This window comes from Olea europaea, unplaced genomic scaffold, assembly GCF_002742605.1.
Source record: "Olea europaea var. sylvestris unplaced genomic scaffold, O_europaea_v1 scaffold2027, whole genome shotgun sequence".
In the NCBI taxonomy this organism is placed as follows: domain Eukaryota; kingdom Viridiplantae; phylum Streptophyta; class Magnoliopsida; order Lamiales; family Oleaceae; genus Olea; species Olea europaea.
This window is the reverse complement of record NW_019238167.1, coordinates 205,206-222,488: the sequence shown is the minus strand read 5'-3', so window position 1 is coordinate 222,488 and position 17,283 is coordinate 205,206. Positions and strand designations below refer to the sequence as shown.

Here is a 17,283-nt window from a genome sequence, read left to right as displayed (position 1 = left end):
AGGTAAATATATTGTACTGTTGTTATGATCAATTATGTTGCTGTTCTCTTATGCTCGACTTAAGATCCTCTAAATAAGAGATGGAAGCCAGTGCTTGAAGTGATTTTTAAAGCGTTTCCATTCGTCTCATTCTTGTATACTTCTAATAAATGTAAAGAGAAAAAGATTCTGTAGAATGCTTGGTGAATGCTAATTTACAGGTGATAGTATGTGTTTAATTCTCATGTGGAATGCTTCAATGGAAATCTTTAACAATCTACATCATGAGATCATTTAATCATTGATTTAACATAGAATTTATGTCTGTTTGGAAAAGAGGTCAATGGTTGTCCTGTTGAATATACACAAAAAAAATAAAATAAACAATAAACTATGTTAACGAAACCTTATTAAGAAAATGCATTTCAGAAATAAGACGTAACGCACGTTTTACATTTTTTTTGAGTAAAATACAAATTTTCATTAGATAACTAGTCGTGGACACTCGAAGAAATAATATATAAAACACAATAAATCCAATTTCTAACAATCGGGGAAATTATTGATTTAATGCTATATAAACGACAAAAGTTATATAGACAAAATTAGATTAATTATAAATATGATGGTTACAGAGTAAGTGTTCTCAACAAAGCTAATTAGACTCAAAACCTTTCTCCGTAATGATCTTAGAAACCGAGGGTTAATTTCACAAACGGTCACTGAACTATAGAGAAAATTACAAAATGGTCACTGAAGTTTAAAACTTTCACTAACGGTCACTTCAGTTTGGGCACTATCAAAAATGGTCACTGAAGTTTAAAAATTTTCAGAAACGCTTACTGAATTTTTTTTTTCCAGTTTTTTGGGCTACATTTGCTACAACTTTTCTATCATTTTCGACTACCGATACCACCAAATTTTGATACCTTTGAAAAGCCCACAATGTGCTCTTCCATTACTACCCAAAATCTCTCCGTAACTCCAAGGAATTCGACAGGAAAATCGCCAAAAAAATCTGCAAATCTACCAAAATCTTCAGATTTTTGGTCGATTTTTGCGGCGATTTTCCTATGAATTCCGACCACCAAACTGGATAATTTTGGATGGTAATTGAAGAGGAGATTGTAGGCTTTCCAAGGGTATCAAAATCCGGCAAAATTGATGGTTGGAAGTTTCCGGAAAGTTGCCTCAAAAGTCACCCAAAAAACTGAAAAATTTGCCCAGATTTTCGCCTTTCCGGGTAGCCAATTTTGTGGGTTTATTCCGGCCGAATATTTTGGAGTTTGGGGGAGATTTTTCATGGTAATTGAAGAAGACATTATAGTTTTTTCAACGGTATCAAAATCAGTTGGTATTGGTGGCCGGAAGTTTCCGGAAAGTTGCCTTAAAGTAGCCCATAAAATCTGAAAAATCTACCTAGATTTTCGCCTTTTCGGGTAGCCAATTATGTGGGTTTATTCCGGCCGAATCCTTTGAAATTTGGGGGAGATTTTTGATGATAATTGAAGAGGACATTGTAAGCTTTCCAAAGGTATCAAAATCCAGTGGCATTGGTGGTCGGAAGTTGTCGAAAAATTGCCTCAAAAGTAGCCTAAAAATCAGCCCACATTTTCGCCTTTTTGGGTAGCCAACTTTGTGGGTTTATTCCGGCCAAATCCTTAGGAGTTTGGGGGATATTTTGGATGGTAATTTAAGAGGACGTTGTGGGCTTTCCAATGGTAACCAAATCCGGCAATTTTGGTGGTTGGAAGTCGTCGAAAAATCGCCGCAAATTTGGCCCAAAAAATCTGAAAATCTGGACAGATTTTCCGATTTTTTGGGTGAATTTTGCAACGATTTTCTGGTCGAATCCCTTGGAATTATGGGGAGACTTTGGGTGGTAATTGAAGAGGACATTGTGGTCATTTCAACGGTATCAAAATTTGATGGTATCGGTGATCAGAAGTGGCCGAAAAATTGCCGCAAAAATAGCCCAAAAAACTGAAAATTTAGTGACCATTTCTGAAAGTTTTTAAACTTTAATGACCATTTTTGAAAGCGCCTGGAAACGTAAGTGACCGTTACTGAAAGTTTTAAACTTCAGTGATCGTTTTGTAATTTTTGCATAAGTTCAGTGACATTTGTGAAATTAACCCTAGAAACCGATCATTTTATACAGAAAATCTCAATATCATACTTGTCTAGAAGAGTTATTATTCTTATTTTTTTTAATGCCTGGTATACTATGATGTGCAATTTATTTATAAAAACTACCCATAATGAGAACTTACATGTTACTAATCTCGAATTCAAATGGGAGTATGTTTGGGAAAAAAGGACGCACATTACACTATGACTTGTTTGTCATAGCTTTTGCTTTTTGTAAAAGATTTTTTTGGTGGAAGTTACCTTAATTTTTGTTTGTAAATTAATTTTTCAAAATATTTTCTATTTCTTAAGCACTTTAGAGGAAGTCACTGCAGACCAACTTCTTATAAAAACTTTTATATTTACTGAAAGCATGTTATAAATTTAATCAAACGGATCCCAAAGTATTGTTTAAATCTCAAAAGCTCTTTTTTAATTTTCCTAATCGATCAAGTGGAGCTTGTACATCGATTTTGTCAACATAGCCGGCTCTTACTTTTCTAAGTCATGATTCCCAGTTCAAGTGTGAGTAAACTCTTGTGTGGTGTCCATTGATCTATGCATCTGCATTTCCACAGTCTGCTCTGCTATAAATGTCCGTTTCGCTTCAACATTTTTAGTAGCTCCCCAACTAGGATTTGAATCTACGATCAGCTAGTTCTAGAACATTAATATGTCTCTTCTTTTTTTTTTTTTACCTATTTAAATGTAGAAAACTTTGGCTTGTCCCCAAGTGAAGAATTGCAAAAGTGATGTCTACGAGTGGGTTTCACATGGAGCATGTTCTCATTGTTTAATCTTCGATACTTACTATGGGGTTGAGGAACAGAGTATGGTTTAAGAAAAATATTAAAATAATGAGACATGATATGGAGAAGAAGAGAAGAGTGTTGAAGAAAAATATTCAGCAATAATATGTAAATCCAGCATAGAAAATTTAGAAGTGGATTGAAATTGAGAAAATAATGCAAAAGGAGTAACAATTTTATGACAATTTACATATTTTTCCTTATTTCTTTCCTTTCCCTGGAGCAGCCACTGATGTAGCAGGAGTGATACAGGAGGTTGGACATGGCGTAAAAAATTTCAAACCAGGTGACCAAGTTGTTGCCATGCTAAGTCTTCTTGTAAGTGTAATCTTTTTATTTGTTTTATTGTGACACAACTGCGTTATTTAAGTTTTTGCATTTCCTTGATGGATAACTATCGTTCATACTTACCGAAAGTATGGAAGGTATTTTGTTTGATCGTGTTGAATTGATTATACAGAGTTTACCCTATTTACTGTTAGGAAATTGATAGATTCAGCCTTTGAGTGCAGCTGTGATCTACCCTGGAGTTAAGGATGAAAATTGTACAGGAAACAGAAATGAAATTCTGTATTGATTTGGAAATGGAATTACTAAACACAAAAGGAAATACAACCAGCCGTCTCAGAGGGCTGTGGCACTCTACCCTCTGATTTTACTTCCTAAAATTCACATGTCCATCATCTCTCACTCTTATTCTATTTATAGACTCATGTAACAGATTTTAGCTACCCCACCCCATCCTTCTAACAGAATTTGTTACTGCCTTCCCCTTCTCCATTCTTCTTGTTCCTTCTAGAATGCGTACATCTAATTGGGGGCTTATCAGAATCAGAATTTCTGTTGTGAAAGAACGTGCCTATGCATGTTATGTGTAGTTTCTGCTATTGTTATATCTTTGTCGATTTCAATGACAGACTGGAGGTGGTTTGGCTGAGTATGCTGTGGCTAAAAAGAGCCTGACTGTTCCAAGGCCTCCTGAAGTATCAGCTGCTGAAGGTGCAGGCCTGCCTATTGCTGGTCTCACGGCTCACATGGCCCTCACCCAATTTTCCGGGGTCAAGCTTGACGGGAGTGGCCCACGGAAAAACATTCTCATAACTGCTGCCTCAGGTGGTGTTGGTCAATATGCTGTTCAATTGGCCAAGCTCGGAAATACGCACGTGACAGCTACTTGTGGTTCCCGTAATATTGATTTCGTGAAAAGCTTAGGAGCAGACGAGGTTATCGATTACAAGACCCCAGAGGGAGCAGCTCTTAAGAGTCCATCAGGTCAGAAATATGATGCTGTAGTTCATTGTGCAACAGCCATTCCTTGGTCTGTTTTTGAACCAAATTTGAGTGAAACGGGGAAGGTAATTGATATCACTCCTGGCCTCAATGCCATGTGGACCTTCGTAGTAAAGAAACTTACTCTCTCCAAGAAGCAATTGGTGCCACTGCTTGTAATTCCCAAAAAGGAGAAGCTCGAGTACTTAGTTAATTTGGTTAAGGAAGGGAAACTCAAGACAGTTATCAACTCAAAACATCCTCTGATCAGAGCTGAAGAAGCATGGGCTAAGAGCATAGATGGTCATGCTACTGGCAAGATTATAGTCGAGCCCTGAATTGGTAAACAGCTTTGATTGTCACTTCTCGAGTGGATCATGCCATATTTGTTTTATTGGGATAAAGAGGGGTGTGTGTGTGTGTGTGAACTGTGTGGACAGGTATATACATTGTACTCTTGTTATGATGAATTTTGGTACTGTTCTCTTATTCTCAACTTAAGATCCTCTTTATTTAGAGATGGAAGCCAGTGCTTGAAGTGATTTTTAAAGCGTTTCTATTCGTCTCATTCTCGTATACTTCTAATAAATGTAAAGAAGAGAAAAGGTTCAGTAGAATGCTTGGCGATTGCTAATTTACAGTTGATAGCATGAGTTTAATTCCCGTGTGGACTGCTTCAATGGAAATCTTAAACAATCTACATCATTAGATCATTTAATAATTGATTTAACTATTCAGATTTAATATAGAATTTATCTCATTGGAAAAGAGGTCAATGGTTGTCCTTTTGAATATACACAAAATAAATAAATAAAAAACAAACTATGTTAATGAACAAAAAGTCAAGCCGGAAATAGAGACTAGAAAAAAATGGCACGTTAGATTTTTCCATTTTACTAATGGAAGTTAAATGATTAATGTTGTAACAAAATTAAAGTTCAGTGATCAATATGACATTTTATTAAGTTTAGTGGTTATAAATGAAACTCTGTTATGATAAAATAAAATGAAACTTATTTGCTTTCTATAAAATATTTTTTTAGAGAAAGTTACCTTATTTTTTGTTTGGAAATTAATTTTTAAAAGCACTTTTGATTTTAGAATTACTTTAGAAAGAGTCTCCTATAAAAACTCTCCGAATTACTGAAACCACTGTCACAAATTTAGTCCAACAAGTTCAAAAATAATTTTTGAATCTCGAAAACCCATTTTGATTTTTTCAAAGTACACGTCAATCATGCTCTGCAATCGCTTGTTTCTTAATTTTCCTAGTCAATCAAGGGGAGCTTGGACTTTGATTTTGTCAACATAACTAGCTCTTACTTTTCAAAGTCATAATTCCCAGTTCAAGTGGGAATAATTTAGAGCAGACACTTGCGTGGTGTCCATTCATCTATGCATATGCATTTACACAGTTTTTGCTCTGCTATAAAAGTCCGTTTCGCTCCAACATTTTTGGTCACAACTATATTTTCTGCACTCTTATTTGTGTAATTGAAGTAACTGCGAGTTGGTTAATTATGGCGGGGAAACTTATGCACACAGTTCAATATGATTGTTACGGTGGAGGAGTCGCTGGTTTGAAGGTGATTTCATGGAAATTCTTGATTTTTAGTATTATTTTAAATATTTTATTGAATATTAAATATGATAGTTACCAACTTAGGGTTCTTACTCTATGCTTGTTAGAGTGTATGTTTTAATTCAATTTGCTTATGCAAAGGCTATCTGATGATGCAATTCTAAATTATTATTCTTGTTAGAAAATCAAATTAGATCCAAATATAAATTAAATCCTAGGATCAACATCATGCTAAATTACTAGAATTCACAGATTCAGATAATATACCTGTATCCATTGTAAACGATTGCCTACTGTAGCGGAATTATTGCAACAATCGACTACGTACCGATGAATGCAAATGAAGAGGGTGGTTTTGTGATCTTCCTCAACCAAATCTCCTTATTCTTCAATGGGACCATGATTTCTCTTCTTGATGGGGAGAAGGGAAAAAAGTGTATGATTTGGTATATTGGGGACCATAACCAAAATAACCTTTATATACTACTTAATTAAGGTTCCCATTATCCCTTAATTAGAGTAATATTAGTCGGTATCTACTCACTTAGTCCATATTAATTTGAGTAGTCTATGGGCATACAAAAAATAGACCACTTGATTTTTGCCCATTATATTAAATAGCTAATATAATTGTATTAATATGTTGCCAATATTAATTTAGGAAAATCGTGTTTTTCTAACAATTATTATTTTGCTTCTTGAAGCATGTTGAAGTTCCAATTCCCACTCCAGGTAAAGATGAAGTGCTGCTGAAGTTAGAAGCCACCTGCTTAAATGCATTTGACTGGAAAATTCAGAAGGGTGTAACTCGACCATTTATTCCTTGCAGATTTCCTTATATACCTGGTGACCTTACTATCCCGTATTTCAGAATAATCAGCAGATTTTGTCCTTTCACGAGTTTGAATGGTTGCTTGAGATTGTGAATTCCAAACTGTGTTGGCTCAACCAAATGAATTTTAGAGGAGAGAGAACAAACTATCTAACAGAGCAACAGAGAGAGATGATAGGCTACCAACATTGGTACGATACATACTATCCGAGAAAGGTTTACCATTGGACGGAGATAATTGAGCATCAAGCTCAAGAGGCATCTCATCCGTTTGAGTATCAATAGCGTGAGCCAGCTAAACGACATTTGGTGTACATTTAGCCCGCTGTTTGTCACCATTTGAAATAAAACTCTTAATTCTCATACTCATTTTCAACTAATATTTTGTATGTAAACTCAAAATTTTTTCATACTTTTTAACCACACATTCTTCGAAATTCACAATTCAAAACATCATTTTTCTCAATAATTGCCACCAGACAGGGGCTTAGACTAAGACAGATGAGAGAAAACAACTTCTATCCCCAAGACACATGACATAGTGAGTCCAAGTTTCTTAAGCTGAATCATGATGACCAGAGGAAAATAATAGAAAGACAGAGGATGAGGTGTTTGTCTGATACCATTCATAGCTTTCTTTAGTCTGCAAATTTTATCATGATTATGACAAACATTAGGATTGTGTGGAATGGGGGGTTACCATCTGACTTGGTTTTAATTTTATAGTCACAGAGAGAACCTGTTGTACTTTTATAGGTGGTGGTGGAACCAATTCAAAGTATTTGTCTTATGCAGAGTGTTCCTTAGCAATATGCTGCTGCCGAAGAGGATCAATAAGCATCGCTTTATAGAATAGGGGCTCAAATAAACTAGATAAAGGCTAGGCTAAGAAACAAGATAAAGAATCAGAATATTTGGAAATTTAGTAGACTAAGATAACATTGAGGATTGAAGGTGCTCATAAAACTATATGAAGGGAGGGAGAATCGGAAATTCTATAGAACTAATTGTTCAAACTCTTCAATTGTAATAGAAACAAAATGGAAGACGACTAGAGTCATATAGCTTTGAGTAGTTTCTGATATAATATCCTCGAACTAGTGTCCTTGGCGAGAAGTTTAGAGATAACATGATCATGCACTTGTCCAACATGTGATCCTCCCTTTTCATCGAGTAAGATTCCTGGTGAACTTATGTTTGCTCTTTGATTATTGCAATTTCTTGAGCTTTTGCCAAATGTTTAGCAGTTGAAGGTGTGTCCCGAACCTATTAGTTGTATCATGTTAAAATTAGCATTACGAAATATACTGTTAAAATTAGCTTGGTCACTGCACACATCCGCATTTAGTTGCTTTTGATTAATACTGAGGATTGTTGGGGAGACTCATATGGTGGAGCTTGCATGAAATCAAAATAACAAGACAAATTTCTCTATCTTTGGCATGCACTTAGTAAAATTATGATTGAAACTGTGTACCACAAATAGGATCTGATGATGAGACTCACAATCCAATAGAAATACACCAAGATCCCTTGTGGGAAAAAAATGATCATCCGATGAAGTCTCATAATGACTACATATTTTTTCCTTTTTCTTATTCCCTTTTTTTTCTGGAGTAGCTACTGATGTAGCAGGAGTAGTACAGGAGGTTGGACCTGGCGTCAAGAATTTCAAACCAGGTGACGAAGTTGTTGCTATGTTTTATCATTTTGTAAGTGTCAAGACAATCTATTTGTTATGTTTGCGGACTTATTTTTCACCAGTTCACTTCACCGACAACAACAGTGCAGCTGAATTTTTTTTCATTTTATTGTGAAAGATACCCCCTAGATTTGTTGTACTGATGGTTATGCATCTTGTATGTAGACTGGAGGTGGTTTGGCTGAGTATGCGGTGGCTAAAGAGAGCCTGACTGTTCCAAGGCCTCCTGAAATATCTGCTGCTGAAGGTGCAGGCCTGCCTGTTGCTAGTCTTACGGCTCACCTAGCCCTTACTCAATCTGCCGGGATCAAGCTTGATGGAAGTGGCCCACGGAAAAATGTGCTCATCACTGCTGCCTCAGGTGGTGTTGGTCATTATGCCGTTCAATTGGCAAAGCTCGGAAATACACATGTGACGGCTACTTGTGGTGCCCGGAATGTTGATTTTGTGAAGAACTTGGGAGCAGATGAGGTTATCGATTACAAGACCCCAGAAGGAGAAGCTCTTAAGAGTCCATCAGGTCAGAAATATGATGCAGTGATCCATTGCACAACAGGCATTCCATGGTCTGTTTTCGAGCCTAATTTGACTGAAACGGGGAAGGTAATTGATCTCACTCCTGGCCCCAGTGCAATGTGGACCTTTGCAATAAAGAAACTTACTTTTTCTAAAAAGCAACTGGTGCCATTTCTTCTAATTCCCAAAAAGGAGGGCTTGGATGCCGTTGTTAAGTTGGCAAAGGAAGGGAAGCTCAAGACAGCGATCGATTCAAAACACCCTTTGAGCCGAGCTGATGAGGCATGGACTAAGTGCATTGATGGTCATGCTACTGGTAAAATTATTGTCGAGCCATGAATCGGTTAACAACAATACAACAATGACTACTGTCTCAAGTGGATCGCGCCATGTTCGTATAATTAGAATAAAGAGTTGTTTTTGTGAGCCATTTGGATAGGTATGTGCCTTTGTAATGCTTAAGTCACATTAATTAATTGGTAACAGACAATTATTTCTCGTATTCAACTTGGTCATAATGCTAATAAAATAGGTTATTAAATGAGGGGAGTCGAGCCACTTAATTTCCCCACAGTTGGGCTCACTCCACCACATGAATCGACTCACGCTTGTATGTGGAGCGAGTCGACCACGATGTCATAACACGATGACTTTAAATCTCTCATGATCGACCAGATCAAAGGGCATTATCGTCAAGAAATACACCCAGCATAAATACACAATTAACTCAGGGTCATTATAGTAAATTAATGAATAGTTATATTCACATCACATTTTAATTACATTAGAAGTCATTCATTATCATACTTCTTGTATCTTTAACTATTTTCTTCATCACATTGTTATTTTTAACATTGTATTAATAAAAAATATTGTTCTTAAACATGATTTTCATCTAAAAATATTATTAACGTGCTCTAAAATGAGGGTAAACACGATGGATAAATGAGTCATTTCACTTTATTTTAAAGAAAATATTGGAGAGAAGTCATAATTAGAAACAGTTTATGTTAATTTAAAAATAAGAATGTGGTGAAAAATAGTTTGAAGAAGCTCGTGTTTGGAAGCCATTCTTAGCCACTTTCTAGAAGAACCCTTACTATTATACAGTGTGCGTGTCAGTGAGCCAACTATTACTTTTGAATGAATTCAGTCAAATTATCAATTTGCCCCTTCGGAATAAAATTCATTCTTCTTTAAGTAATAACAATTCGATAAAATACATCTTGTGCAGTAAAAAGTTATAGCGCAATTAGGTCCCACTAACCGTTTCAAATGGAGGAAAAACTTATTAAAATCTGGCCACAATGCCTACCACACAAGCGCATAAATGTGATAATCTTAAAAATTATGAACATTGATGAGTGATTTACACTCATTATATTATGCCATTAATTTCATGATTTTGCTATCTTGGAGAGTATTTTAGAAGTGCTAACAAGTGATTTTGGTGTTGTTTTGTAAATTAATGGAAATGGAGAAAACTAGAGCTAAAAGAGGTCAAAGGAAGGAAATAGGCAAAAGCTAGCGAAATTGGATGAAATGACCAAAACGTAAGAGATCCAAAGTTCGAGGATTAAAATGCAATTAATCAAAAGTCGTGTCGAAACTTGAAATGAAGATCCGAGAGTTCTAGAAGCCAATTGGACAAAGGAAGGTGTCGAAGGGATCAAATTTAGTCAAGATATGATCATAAATCATTTTCCAACCAAAAAGTTTTGCGCTGGAGTTTTCGTCTCACATTTAGACTCATTTTTGACATAGAAAACGATCGAATTGGAGAATGATTCCTGAAGCAAAATTGTAGTCCTTTGAATTATCTTTCCAACGCATCTTGAATCACTTCAATCAGATATCGAACGAAAAAGTTATGATAAAAATACTGAAAGCTGTACAGTGCAATCGAAGTAGTCCTTAGCGCCCAAGCGCTATCCCTCAGCGCCTAGGCGCCATGATGCTGAAATTTTGACAGAAAGTCAGCGCCTAGGCGCCCAAATAGCAGCGCCTAGGCGCCGCCGTGCGAGAGTAATTTTTTTAGGTTTTTACCATTCTTTTTCGGCCCAACTCATCTCCAAATCTTTCCCAAGACTCCAAGACAATATAAACACAGGATTGAAGACCTAAATGAGGAAGGAGCCGCACACTAAAAATCTAGGGGATCAAGCCACGCGTTCTTGACATATTGGAGAGAAAAACAACAAGAAGGGAGATTCAAGGGAGAAATTTAAGAAGATTAAAACCAACAATTGAAGATTGGAAGCACTCATTGGAAGAGGAAGGAGATCTTGGTGCAAGAATTTCATTTTTTCTTCCACATCTTTATTTCAAACTCGGTGATGTATTCTAAGACAATCTCCTATTTTTCTTCCATTATTATGAGTAGTTAAATTTCATGTTAGGGCGAACAATGTAATCTTTTGGAACCCTTTATTTCATGCAATTGAGATTCTAGTACTTTTATATTTCATGTGTTGATTTTAATGTTGTTCTTAATACATTTAATTACTTGATCACTAATTAGATGATTTGTGAACATTGATTGCGTAGAGATGCGGATTATTTGTTTAGACCACATGTTAAAATCCGGTAAATTGATATAATGTGTAAAGATACCTATATTGATTGCTGCGGTCGGGTCATTCTTAGAACCAATGTTTCGTTTAATTAAATTTAATTTGCATAGAGATATGGAATTAAACTAATTAAGTAGGCTCAATGAGAACTCGAGAGGGGTAAGTTGAATACGATAGAAGAATTCGACCGAACACTGCCTTAGGTTTTATGAATCTTGATTTATGAAGTAAAGGTGACCAATAGGTGAAATTGTTCCGCCCTAACGTCCATTTATTGTTTGAATTCTCAATCACTTCTCGTTAAATCCAATCGCATTTTTAAGTTTTTAGAATAAAAATCACATTTAATCATTGTTTTTTTATTTATATTCGTCAAATAGTAGTTAAAGAAAGATTAAATTAAGTGTTAGACAATAGTCCTCGTGGGATCGATAACCGGACTCTTAGGTCCACTATTACTTGTTACGGGTCGTACACTTGCGAAACAAAATAATACAACAAACATTCAATACAAGTAAAATATAATCTAATTATAAAAAATTATGGGTTGATAATGTTGAGTCTAAATTTAATAAGAAAAAATTGTTCATTAAGGAGTAACTAAGGGACCACTTGATTTTCTCCCAACATCAACTAATTATGATTTTCGTATCTTCTAATGAATGAAGCCATGTTCTATTGCCATTATATTGAGAAATTGGGGGAAATGGAAACTTTATATTCATCTGAATTTGATACATTAATTTATTTCTGCAGAAAGGGTCAACAAAAGCCAAAGTACAGGAGTGGGTTCACTTCTATTAATAAATTATTGGTCCATTCTCCTTGAAGGCGTTTTGGGTGTGATCTTTCCCCTTTTTTTCGTTTTTTTTGTTTTGTTTTTTTAAGGATCATGGTAGGTGCTGGAATACAGGAAAAAAAGGAGGTGTGTGATCTAATTTAACCCTAGACGATTTAGGGATTCAGAATGCCCTGATCACTAAAGCAATATCATTCTCGCGACATAATTTTAACATTTAGACACTTCTGCATTTGGATTTTTTATAGTTTGTGTCATTTTTTGTGCAGGATTTTCCCTCTTCGATAAATAGTAGTCATATACTTGCTGCTTTCAGTTTTTTTCCTTCTGATCACCGTGGAATTACTGCACAAGTGGGCCCTTCTCTATCATTATCTTCAGGTCAATTATATGCATTATCGCTAGATGTAAAAAAGAATTGGAAAAAGATGCAAGTACACCCCTGCCAGGTGAGAGAGGACCGCCCCACCTTTTTTAAATGCGTGTGGGCCCTGATCTTACAGTGAGGGGCCTGTGAGGTCCATGTGAACTGAGCTCTTGTACGTGGAGCTCAGTCCGAATTGCCGAAAGAATCTAGGTAAAATTTTAAAATCGTGGAATATTATCATATTAAATTACGGGCTTTTTTCTTTTTTTCTTTTTTTAATTATTAGCTGAATACCATCATTGCGGTCCAGCATCCTCGACTGTCCATTATTGGCAATGTCTTCTGCTTTCCGACAGTGTCAATATCTTTGAGGTCATATAGAATTTCCTGAAGATCACAGCACATACTTGCACAGATTGCTTGTAATTATTATATTATTTCATTCCGTACAAATATTATATGAATAATTTTCCTCTCGATGCGTTTTGCCATCGTATGTTGAATGCATATATAGATCAATCACAGGACAAGGATAGTTTTTTATTTTAAGTTGGATGGTATATGATAAGCTCGTTTGATGGCGTCTTTGCTATGAAAAATTTCGCGACAGCTGAATTTGATCACAACTTTTATCAGCGTTACCCTCACCAAATTGCCTTACATGCACCCTCAGTAACACGCTAGAACAAAGAGAATTTAATAACCAAACCTATATCTAAATGCTAGATATTCCAGCAATTGCCTCCATTTCCTTGACCACATTCTTAATAAAATTGTTTTGAATATCCTTATTAAGCAGAAACTCCTTCCATTTCCTCTGATTATTTCTTATGGACTTTCCTGGTTCTTCATTAATGTTTAACATAACTGTTTCGACAGCCCTCTTAATATCCTCCTTTCCGAAAAAACCATCCTCATCGATCCGATTTACCTCCACCCCAGCCTTGAGGTCTCCGTGTACTAGCTTTGAATTCACGTATTGGTCTCCCTTTTGGGGCAACATAACTAGTTGGCAGTCATTCACAATAGCCTCTATCACTGAGCTGAATCCTGCATGACATAAATAGCACCCCACGCTTTTATGTGCCAAAATCTGCTGCTGCTGCACCCACCCAGTATGAATTATTCCCTTAGCCTCCACACTTTCCAAGAACCCTTCAGGAAGTGCCCTGTTTAGCTCAGTTGAGACATCTACGTTTGGAAAGTTTAAGACAAGAAAAAATGGAAGACCTGTGAGTTCTAGCCCTAAAGCTAGTTCTTTGATTTGACTATCAGTTAAGAATGTTTCACTTCCAAAAGAACAGTAAATGACAGAGTTAGCTTCGAATTTGTCCAGCCATTTTGCCCATTCTTCCTCCAGTTGATCTGGTCGAGGCTCCGGAGGTAGAGGACCAACTAAAAGAACTGGTTTTTTGAATTGGGACTTGGCGTAATTTATGTAAGGGGCTTCCATTTCATCGCAGGTCTTGGCAAGTATAACCGAGCAGCTCTGCAGGCCCGAGATGACACGGTCATACACACAAGGTTTGCCATGAAAACTCTTGAATATGTAGAGAGAATCTTGAGCCTCGAAGGTTCTGAGTGAGGTGACACTGGTTTGGGGGAACCCTGGTGGAGGTTTTTTCATTTCGTCAATTGTGGGATATCTTCCAGGTTCAGGAAGCCTAGAAGGAACAGTAACATATGCAGTTGAGAGAGCAATAAACACAGAGTAGAAGACTGTTTGTATACCCAATTCAGAGGCTAATTTAGGGAGCCATTCTTGAGCAAAATCAAAAAGGACAAAATGGGGTTTGAGTTGTGATAAGAGTGTTCTAATTTGAGGTTGCATAAGATCAAGAGCAACCTTGAGGAGTTCAGATTGAGTTGGATTCAGATCAGCCGTACTGTCAACTCCAGGAGGGAGACCCTCGACGTGTGGGATATTGAAAGGGATAATTTGGGTGGTGGAAGCATCGTTGAGCATTGACCTTATGCGATTAACATTGGCTGATGCAGAGAAGAAAGAAACCTTGACGCCATGAGATGAAAGCTTGTTGGAAAGCTGGACAAACGGGCTGATATGACCAAAAGCGAAAAATGGAAACATCACTACATGAAGACTACTATGAGTGTTGCTTTTGTCAGTTTCCATCTCAAAGTGAATCGTAGGTGCCATAGATTTGGAACTTCGGGCTTCTATTTGATAAGGAAGCATTAAATTTGGTAGTTGAAATGCCAACAAACTTGACCCATGTTTGATAGCTATTATATTTTAAAAAATTATGTTTTAAGTAGGGATTTTTTAGGAGAATGTATAGTTAAAAAATAAATAAAAGTTTTAGATTTATGTATAAAATATTTTATTTTGTAAATTTGTAGTTGAAATTGAGCCCTTGTTTGGGCCTCATTTTTTTCATCAAAATACATTCTTCAAAAGTGATTTGACGTTACTTCAATAGCACGTTTTTCAATAAAATAATATTAAACACAAATTCAAAATTTTTCTTTATTTTTTAACAACATATTTTTCATCAATACATTATTTAAAAAAAAAAAAAAAATATATATATATATATATATTACAGGAATGGAGCTCAAACAAGTGTTGAGTATGAAAATCTATGCCCTTATTTGACAATCATTTTTCTTTCTTTTTTTCTAATATTCATTTTCAACAACATATTCACATAATAAAAATTTTTCACGTAAATTCAAAATATCTCCTTAGTTTTTAATCATATATTCTTCCAAAATTTACTATTCAAAAACTTATTCTTCCAAAAAAGGAAATATCTATCAAACGGGCTAAATTTGCGACCTTTTAATTTTTGTTGTATTATACTTGTGGTCCTTGTGAAAAGTTTTCATTCAATGTTGTGTTTATACCTGAGCCAAAAAAAAATCGAAAAATCAATCAAGCCAAATCGATCGATTTGACACGACACGAGTAATTAGTTTGGTTTGATTTCGTTTTCTTTTAAACAAAAATTATGGTGAGTCAATTCAGTCATGGTTTGAAATCTCAAACCTATGGTTAACCGAACTAATCAAATTCACTTACATGTTTACCCTTTTTTAATTTAAGCCAAAAAAAAATGAAGAAAAAAAAAAGAAAACCTAATTTAATAACTATATCTCAGTTCCCTCTAATTTATGATGTTGCCGATAAATAATAGCACCAAGAATTTCCTTTCACAAGCTCATCATGTTATACTTAATATTTTTTCCATACTCAGGCATTCAGACTACATAATACATAAAAACAAAATTCTTTTAGTTTTCTGTTGATCCGTTGTCTTAACCTGATTTTATTTGTTAGTCAATAGTTATTATAATATAAAATTATTTGATTATTTTCGTTCTTGTAATCTAAGTGGGCCCAAAATTCGAATAATTTTTAAAAAAAAAAAAACTCAATTTGGACTAAAAGTCCAAATCGACTAACCGAGCTGAACCAAATCAAATCGATTTTGTTTGATTTGATTCAGTTTAAGAGTTAGAGTAAGTTTGTTTGGATTGAAATACGCCCAAACTACCTAATTTAGTTAATTTCTGATTGGAGTCGAAACCAACCCAAGCCTAAATTTGTGCTAAAATAGCATGTCATCATCACCCAACCACCTATTAAATTTTATTGTATTTGTGGTCCTTGTGAATAGTTCTCATCAAATATTGTGCTAAGTAGCACTCATCCTCACCTAACCACGTATTAAATTTTATTGTATTTGTGGTCCCAGTGAAATGTTTTCATTCAATTTTATGTTAAAATTGTCGTGCCGGACCGCACATGGCTCCACGTCATCGAGGTCGGAGGTCCTCTTGTCCACCTGATCGGCCCATCAAGGCTTTCTGATCAATTATTGAATTAGCTTACCTAATCAAATATTGAAACAACCTCCAGCGAAGACATCCACACAAATGACAAGGCTTATTCATGTCTCTTTTGTTGAAGCAGAGGCGTTAAGGCGAGGAAGCTCCACAAAGTCCGAAGCTTGTTGTAGCAACTGACAACTCGTTCTATTAATTCTCACATCTTGTCCATGATGACAATTGTCATCCAAATTCTATAAAGAGAGGATAAAATGCTTATTTTTTCCTCGTGTTCTTAAATAAGCAAAACACAGCAAAGGTTGGACAAATTTCAAAGCACGCTAACATAATATTTGAATAGAAACTATCATCAAACACAATATTTGCTAATTAATTGGAAGGTTAAGAATAAGAATACGATGAAAAAAGTTGAAAATTTAAATGTAATAACAAGCAAATATTAAAATAAGTAAGCTTTAATTTGTTTTCAATTAAAATAAGCCTTACTCACTAAAATGATCATTTTATTTTATATATGAAATAACTTGGGAACAATCAAATTTTTATTATATCGTTAAATTTTAGACATAGTTAAAAAATGTTGGTTCAAACTCCAGCCAACTCTAATCCCACTACAACTTTAAATATCCAAACTACCAAAGAAGGGGGGTCTCGCAATATGGTGGTTGAAAGTTGACTCAACCACCAAACTCCAACTACCACTTGGTACTACAAAGTCCAAGGACACAGTGCCATTGCAAAGACTTGCCAGTGCTAAACTAATGCAGCTTATTCCTGTTTGGTTCCCATTTTCTCAAACTCAATATCAACCACATATTTCATGGATTCACAACTTTTATCAACTTTTCAAACACAATTTTCATAAGCTGTTATCAAAATCTACTAAAAATATGATTTTTAGCTAAACTAAAC

At 35.4% G+C, this 17,283-nt stretch overlaps 3 protein-coding genes across 4 annotated transcripts; 2 read left to right on the top strand and 1 right to left on the bottom strand.

Moving 5' to 3' along the window:
* Positions 1 to 1,281: 1,281 nt before the first annotated feature.
* Positions 1,282 to 4,742, top strand: LOC111379717 (chloroplast envelope quinone oxidoreductase homolog). The gene is made up of 4 exons (XM_023003154.1): positions 1,282 to 1,371; positions 2,822 to 2,939; positions 3,091 to 3,236; positions 3,836 to 4,742. Exons 1-4 carry the CDS (start codon positions 1,282 to 1,284, stop codon positions 4,523 to 4,525), a joined length of 1,044 nt encoding a protein of 347 aa, XP_022858922.1. The 3' UTR covers positions 4,526 to 4,742.
* An 819-nt stretch (positions 4,743 to 5,561) lies between these two features.
* Positions 5,562 to 9,326, top strand: LOC111379721 (chloroplast envelope quinone oxidoreductase homolog). Of its 2 annotated transcripts, none has more exons than XM_023003158.1 (4): positions 5,562 to 5,773; positions 6,474 to 6,615; positions 8,222 to 8,313; positions 8,469 to 9,326. In XM_023003158.1, exons 1-4 carry the CDS (start codon positions 5,708 to 5,710, stop codon positions 9,156 to 9,158), a joined length of 990 nt encoding a protein of 329 aa, XP_022858926.1. In that variant the 5' UTR covers positions 5,562 to 5,707; the 3' UTR covers positions 9,159 to 9,326. The 2 variants fall into 2 exon arrangements, with proteins under 2 accessions (XP_022858926.1, XP_022858925.1); XM_023003157.1 differs by lacking the exon at positions 8,222 to 8,313 and having other exon boundaries at positions 5,578 to 5,773; positions 6,474 to 6,501; positions 6,599 to 6,615.
* A 3,743-nt stretch (positions 9,327 to 13,069) lies between these two features.
* LOC111379724 (anthocyanidin 3-O-glucosyltransferase-like) lies at positions 13,070 to 14,735 on the bottom strand. Its single transcript, XM_023003160.1, has one exon. The coding sequence runs from the start codon at positions 14,714 to 14,716 to the stop codon at positions 13,274 to 13,276; it is 1,443 nt and encodes a 480-aa protein (XP_022858928.1). The 5' UTR covers positions 14,717 to 14,735; the 3' UTR covers positions 13,070 to 13,273.
* Between the last annotated feature and the right edge of the window lie 2,548 nt (positions 14,736 to 17,283).

What these genes read in the sequence shown, in the direction of transcription:
- LOC111379721 (XM_023003158.1), top strand. Translation starts at nt 5,708, where the DNA reads ATGGCGGGGAAACTTATGCACACAGTTCAATATGATTGTTACGGTGGA. An exon ending in GAGGAGTCGCTGGTTTGAAG is followed by an intron (nt 5,774 to 6,473) that starts GTGATTTCATGG and finishes TGCTTCTTGAAG; the next exon opens with CATGTTGAAGTTCCAATTCC. An exon ending in CAGATTTCCTTATATACCTG is followed by an intron (nt 6,616 to 8,221) that starts GTGACCTTACTA and finishes TTTCTGGAGTAG; the next exon opens with CTACTGATGTAGCAGGAGTA.
- LOC111379717 (XM_023003154.1), top strand. Translation starts at nt 1,282, where the DNA reads ATGGTAATTGAAGAAGACATTATAGTTTTTTCAACGGTATCAAAATCA. An exon ending in TTCCGGAAAGTTGCCTTAAA is followed by an intron (nt 1,372 to 2,821) that starts GTAGCCCATAAA and finishes ATTTAAATGTAG; the next exon opens with AAAACTTTGGCTTGTCCCCA. An exon ending in CTATGGGGTTGAGGAACAGA is followed by an intron (nt 2,940 to 3,090) that starts GTATGGTTTAAG and finishes AAAAGGAGTAAC; the next exon opens with AATTTTATGACAATTTACAT.
- LOC111379724 (XM_023003160.1), bottom strand. Translation starts at nt 14,716, where the DNA reads ATGGCACCTACGATTCACTTTGAGATGGAAACTGACAAAAGCAACACT.